The 6,468-nt window shown below is 39.3% G+C and overlaps 1 protein-coding gene across 1 annotated transcript; it reads left to right on the top strand.

The window, feature by feature from the left end:
- Positions 1–6,468, top strand: MANSC4 (MANSC domain containing 4). The gene is made up of 3 exons (XM_077168224.1): positions 1–405; positions 2,957–3,091; positions 5,795–6,468. Exons 1-3 carry the CDS (start codon positions 177–179, stop codon positions 6,466–6,468), a joined length of 1,038 nt encoding a protein of 345 aa, XP_077024339.1. The 5' UTR covers positions 1–176.

The raw sequence follows: 6,468 nt of genomic DNA, 5'->3' as shown, positions 1-6,468 counted from the left end.
AAAAAGCAATATGCAATCCAAGCATGACCTCATTTTTCTAGAAGGCGGCTCTTCAGAAGAGTCCCAAGGAGGCTCTCTCTTAGTGACAGCCCCGAAGTTCCAGAGACCGTGCCAAACGGTCAGCTTCTGCTTCTGGGTGGGAATCAGACGCATCTGCGCGTCTCCCTAGTTGGGAAATGCATGTGTCCGTGCTGGCCGCAGATGTGATGCTGCTTCTGAGCATGGGGCCCACGTCAGATTCTCTCTGCTCACCCACCGTGTTTTACAGAGACTGCTGGATTCGTCGCTTCCCAGGTCTTCTACTTGACCTGGAGGAGTCTCAGAAGCTGGGAGCCCAGTTTTTGAGATATTACTCTGAAAGCAATGGCCAGAAATGCAGTAGGAGCTGCTGTCTTAGGAAGGATGGTGAGTATTAATGAAATGCCTGAGCAAAAATAAGGAGAAATTTGTAAGGATGAAGATCTAAGTTAGAAGCTATTACTTTTAAGTAAGGAGAGGCAGTGAATAGTTGAAAAGGACTAGAGAAGATGCTGTGGGATGAGGAGGGAGAGAAAAAGCGGGGGTGGGGGGTAGGGGGAGAGAGCGAGCATTTTGCAGTTTGGACCAGAGCAGACTCTGTTTACAAATATATTAATGACAAAATGCTATAGAATCTACAAGTAACAGAATTGTCTTTTCTTCACCAAAGTGCTACATGAAAATATATCCTCCAGGGTTAGCTAACAATATTTTTAAAGCCACAAATATAGAATAAATGATTTCAGAAACGTTAATAATAATTTCCATTTCAAAGTACCTTTGGGTGCCATTGGTGTCATATCAAATTTTTGCAGTGTGAATGGCTGGGTTGACCAATGTGGGATATACTGACTGGATGGGAATTTAGAGCATGATTCATATGTTTCAAAATAAATATGAAGATAGGTGTCAAAGAGCAAAAAATAATATTTTCAAAATATCTCAACAGACTTTTGTCTGAAATCTACCATCAAGAGTGCAAATATAATCCATACACTATGATCAACACCTGCAATTAGGAAAGCATTTCATTGTTGCAATATTTCAAGTTTCATTAGTATAAAGAGATCTTTCATTTATTTTTCTAATTTTTCCAAGATTTTAAAGCTACTCGGAAAGGAAAACAAACAAACAAAAAAGAGCAAAACAATACTTTAAAATAATTCTTTTGGCTGTTCTACTCTTCCTTCCCATGGTTTGATACCTACTTAATTGCCAGAGCCTCCTAGCCAATTAAGCATGTAAGATTTCTGGAATGCAAATTGGAGCTATTTGAAGAGTCTAGACATACTGTCAAGAGACCACAATGTGAGAAGCTGTTAAGGTCTCAAAAGCTAATCAGGAACAGAAGAGAACAATTCATTAATAAAGGAACATCTTTTTAAAAAGGTAGCCAGCCCAGATTTTTACCTTCCAGCTGCTTCTAATTCCCCCAAGACTTTGTTAGAGGAGAGGCAGAAGAGGGATAATGCTTTTTTAGTATTTTCCCAGGGCATGAATTTACCTGACTTGCCATACCAGGAAAGCTATGGTCTCTGAACTTCCAGAGATATTGTAAGCATGCAAGACAATTCCATGGCTTTAGAGCCTGTGTGGATTTCTTCCTTCAAAAGAAGATAGGACAGGAGGGCACATCCAGTTTTTATCTGGAAGCCCGAATTTTGAAAGACTATGATCTTTCAATAGCTTCCCTGCTCAGAGCCAGAACACTGATATGTACATAAGGAACATAAAACCTATCTCTAAAATTTGTTCTCTACGGGGTCAACTACTTTATCAGAAATTTACATGTCCAAATTTAAATATTTTTACACCATTCCCTTAAACTTCAGGGAATAGTCTCCATGGAATGTATCGGTAATCTAGAATGTATTAGCAATGTATTATTAATTGCATTTTGTCCTATTCTTTCTCCTTCTGACAAAATATAGAGTGCAGAAACTTGAGTGTCCTGGAAGTACCTGTGGAGATGTAAAACTCCCCATGGTTAACCTTTCACAGAAGTAGCACAGGCTCTGCCAACAGCCATTCCACAGCAGCTTAAGGCATGCTCTGAGGTCTGGTAATGACACACTATCCCTCTAATCTTATTAGAGAAGCTGATACCTTTTGACCAATGGATACTTCACATAACATGGTTCTGACTGCACTGCAGGAGGAGAAGACTATGCAGCACTTGAGGGTGAAATATTGAAGAAGTGCATTCAACAAATCTGACTTAGGCTTTTCCAAAAATAAAGCAATGTATTCTAAGGAACAAATCTGCTTCGAAAAGGGAAGAGAGCGTGAGCAAATGATGTGCTCCCTGACCCACTAAAATTACAAATGCTAACATCCTGTCTACCTACTCCCTTCCTCTTCAAATGACAAGGACTAGGCTTTTCTTCTGATGTGGTTTTGCAACATGGGACAAGGGCACACCTGCAGTTAGGGTCAAGGCCTGCTGCCTTTCCACCCTCTGGGCCTCTCCACTAATACAGCCATTACTGTGTTTGCCCTCCTCATTACTACCCTCTTCTGATGTTGCAAACTTTATCCCTTTATTTTCCTATTTCTTTCTCTCATGACTCTCAGCACTTTAGCATTGAGAGTGCACTGCACTTAGAAACCTGATATATAAATCAGAGAGCTTTTTGTAGTCAACTGAATTTTTCACTAACATACAATATTAGAATTGGGAAATGATTCCACGTAATCCTGTGTGGAATGGAACATATGAAAGATTCCTTAGAGAAAATATAGTATTTTCTTCAAAAAGGCATTTTTCATATTAATAGAAAGTTACAAAAGTTCATAATTCTCTTTAAAATGTCTGACTAGCCCTGCAATATACTCAGTTAGTCCATTGTTCTTGAAAGAAATGTAACTTATTCAGAGTCCATGAGGCTGGTAGAAATCAAGACAATCTGCTTATGTACTTTGCCCATTTCCCTTTCAGTCTTCTGTAACTTAGCTGTCTTCTACCATGATCCCATTCATGACAATGTCAACTGCCTCCACATTCACTGCCCAGCATTGGAGAGCTGCATTTTACAGCCCGGAACCAGTGCCATTTTATACAACATAACAGAAGGTAATAATTTATAGAATCCAAAACTTTTTGAGGATTGCTGGTTGAGGCATATAGCCTAGAAATTGGCTGGTTATAACCATGTATGTGTCATTAAATCATGATTTTCTAATGAACTCTTTCTGGAAAAGATTTGAGCATCTGGGACTGAAAACTAAAAAGAAATTCCTTTTCATATGGCGTATTCGGCAATGAGTTCATTTCGAATGATATATGTGGTTGAACAAAAGCTCGAGATTATATTTTGTGAATTCCAACTGACTTCAGCACTTGACTTCAGCAAGAGCTGAAGTAGGCATTTCTACTGTAGTAGTAGAAGATGCCACTGGGAAATAATGAAGATGCTAAGTGGCAGTTTTGAGGGCTGTGGGCATTGCATACAAGGATTTTGCAAAGATGTATGTTAGGGGATGGGAAACTTGCTACCACTTGCTGGCATACATTAGTGTATCGTTGGTCTCAAGATAACCAGTATACTTTACTTTAGAAAAGTATATATTTAAATATCCTTGGTCAATGTATATAATCTTAGGGTGTAAATTGATGACCATAAAAAAATAGACATTTGCTATCAAAATATAAAGGAGACAAATTTCTTTTTCTATTTGCACTTATTGAATACTTAATGCTCTATGCTGTGCTCAACATTATAGAAAATTGCAGCTATGTCTCTGTCTTCAAGTTCCTTACAATTTGGTTGATATGACAAGAGATTAAAGTATGAGTTATGGGGGCAGTTATTTGCTTAATGGGTACAGTTTCTGTTTGGGGTGATGGGAAAGTTTTGGTCATGGACGGTAGTGAGGGTAGCACAACACTGTGAATGTAATTAATGTCACTGAATTGTATGCTTAAAAGTGGTTAAAAAGAGAAACTTTATGTTATGTGTGTATATATATATATATATATATATGTAACCACAATAAAAATTTTTTTAAAGTGTAATACTACCTTAAGTAGGAAGGCTCAAGAAAAGGGGAGACTTAATAATAAGCTAGATTATTCAGGGAAGGCGTCCTGGAAGAGGCTCTAGGCAGAGGTAAGATAAGGAGTTCTATATCAAACCCTGGGAAAGTAAGGAAACTGATCTGTCTTCAAAAAGGGCACATTTAGCATTGAATGAAAATACAGCTAAAATAGGGTGGGGTCAGGTAACAAAAGGGCTTTGGGCAGAATGAAGTTTTGGTTTGACTTTGTCAGAAATAAGCAACCAGCAAAGGTATTTAATGAGAAAAATGCCAAAATTAAAGTTTTGAACCTGATTACCAAAGTCTAGGAATGCATGTTCAGAACACAGGTTAAAACATCTAGGCAGGTCAGGCAGTGGTGGCTCAGTGGTAGAGTTCTTACCTGCCATGCCGGAGACCCGGGTTTGATTCCCCGTGCCTGCCCATGTAAAACAACAACAAAAAAATCTAGGCAGGCAGACATTAGGCCTGGGCAAAGAAGAGGAGGGAAGACTACCAGAACACATGGGAAGGGTCATAGGATAGGAAGATAGAACTTAATTACATTTTTTTGGATGAAAGAAATGAAGGGCAGGAGTAAAAAATCACTGAGGTTTCTAGCATGGCTGATTGAAGAACAGTGATTTCACTGAATGAGAAATAAAGGTAGACAAAATGATTTTGGCTTTGAGCAGATCCAGTGCGAAATAAGTGAGATATCCAGTGGGACACTCTAGTAGACTATAGGAGAAATGAGATCAGACCTCAAGAGAGGGAAAATTTGGTGTTAGGCCAACTTCAGTGCCAATAATGTGGTGGCTGTTGATAAGCAGAGTCTCTTGGAGGGGAGATGTGAGGAGAAAACACTGTACCAGGTCAAGGACTGAAAACTGTAGAAACCCCACAATTAGGGGTTAGGAACGAGAAGAAAATCGGTAAAAGAAAGTAAAAGACAAGAGGCTGGCAGTCTAGGGTAAAGCACAAAGCCAGTCTGTTCAGGGAGGTCATGGGAATGGTGTCCAGGAGAGGATGACCAGCAGTGTGGAGGACAACAGTAAGGTGGAAGCAGTGAGTCACAAGTGATCAGGAAATAAGGAAACTACTGAGTACCTCAGAAGGAGAATGGAAACAAGGTCGCAGAGGCAAAACAACGTAGTCAGGAAGGAAATGGAGGTTGGTATGTTTGCAAGGGAGGGATATGAGGGAGGGAGACAAACCATGTGATCTCCAGCAGAGACAGATGGAAATCTGTTAAGTTTTTCTCCTTCAGACAAATCTGTATTTGTGCTCCTCTGAAGTCAGAGGGGAAGGACCTACTACTGTACAGGCAGAGAGAGGGAGTACTGAAGAAATCAGGGTCCTCAAGAACTGACAAGGGACGAGACTTAAGACTTCGTGATTTTTTCACTTTTCAGATCATTTTGTGTAGCCTTATAATTTGAGATGTATAATAAATGGTTACTGAAAGTTTCTGCAGCTCTTGCACTAATATTTGCTACTGTTGCCCAAAAGCCCTACCAGGCAAAAAGCATTCTCCTTGGTTTAGCCAAATTTGTTCAAATAGAAAGTGTTCTAGAAAACTAAGATACATTCAAGTATAGCTAGTATGATTCTAAGCCTTTTAGAAGTTAGTGATAGAACTTGAACTCATTTCAATATAAAAAAGCTTATAAAGGCAAAATCCTGTCTCCTCCAAACTCTGCTTTAAGGTTCCCTCTCTGCAATTAAAAAATAAAATGAATGATGCCTTATCTTTCAGGTATTGATCCGGATTTGCTAGTTTTTCAACTATCATCTCGCAAATATCCAGATGCCCGTTCTTCAACTATTAGGTGGGACAGACTAAGAATGCTAAAGTCCATGAATCTGTACAAACAACAAACCGCCATGGCAAACCAAAAGCTACTTTCAATAGAGGCTCCAATATCAAACACACATCAAGATATGGTTGGAAACACAAATAATACCAGTTATTCTAAGGAATTAACCACAGATTCTTGGGCAAGATTCACTTCTTTGAATGACTCCATTACCACAAAGGTAAATATGGTCTTACCAAGTACTGATTTCATCAACAATCCAGATAACAAGACTATTTCTCCTTTCTTTGTACCCATAGACACAGAACTTTCTCATATGCCAATTCCATCCCAACTCAACAGTAGCAAACAATTACTGAACAAAACAAAAGGGTACAGCAGCAGAAACCATACATCTGAGAATGAAGATGAAACATCTGACGGGGCATCTGTGATTTCACAGACATGGCTGGTTCCTGTGGTACTCTGCAGCTCTGCCATCTTTCTTTGCTGTTGTATTGTCATCCTAGTATCCAGATGCTGTCAAAAGCAGCAGGGCCAGTGTAACCCAGGACAGAGAAAGTCAGGATCCAGGCAAATTGTAAAATGCAATATTCTAAAGACAAACTCTTAA

This window comes from Tamandua tetradactyla, chromosome 7 (genome assembly GCF_023851605.1).
Source record: "Tamandua tetradactyla isolate mTamTet1 chromosome 7, mTamTet1.pri, whole genome shotgun sequence".
Lineage (NCBI taxonomy): Eukaryota > Metazoa > Chordata > Mammalia > Pilosa > Myrmecophagidae > Tamandua > Tamandua tetradactyla.
This window is presented reverse-complemented; position numbering and strand designations above follow the sequence as displayed.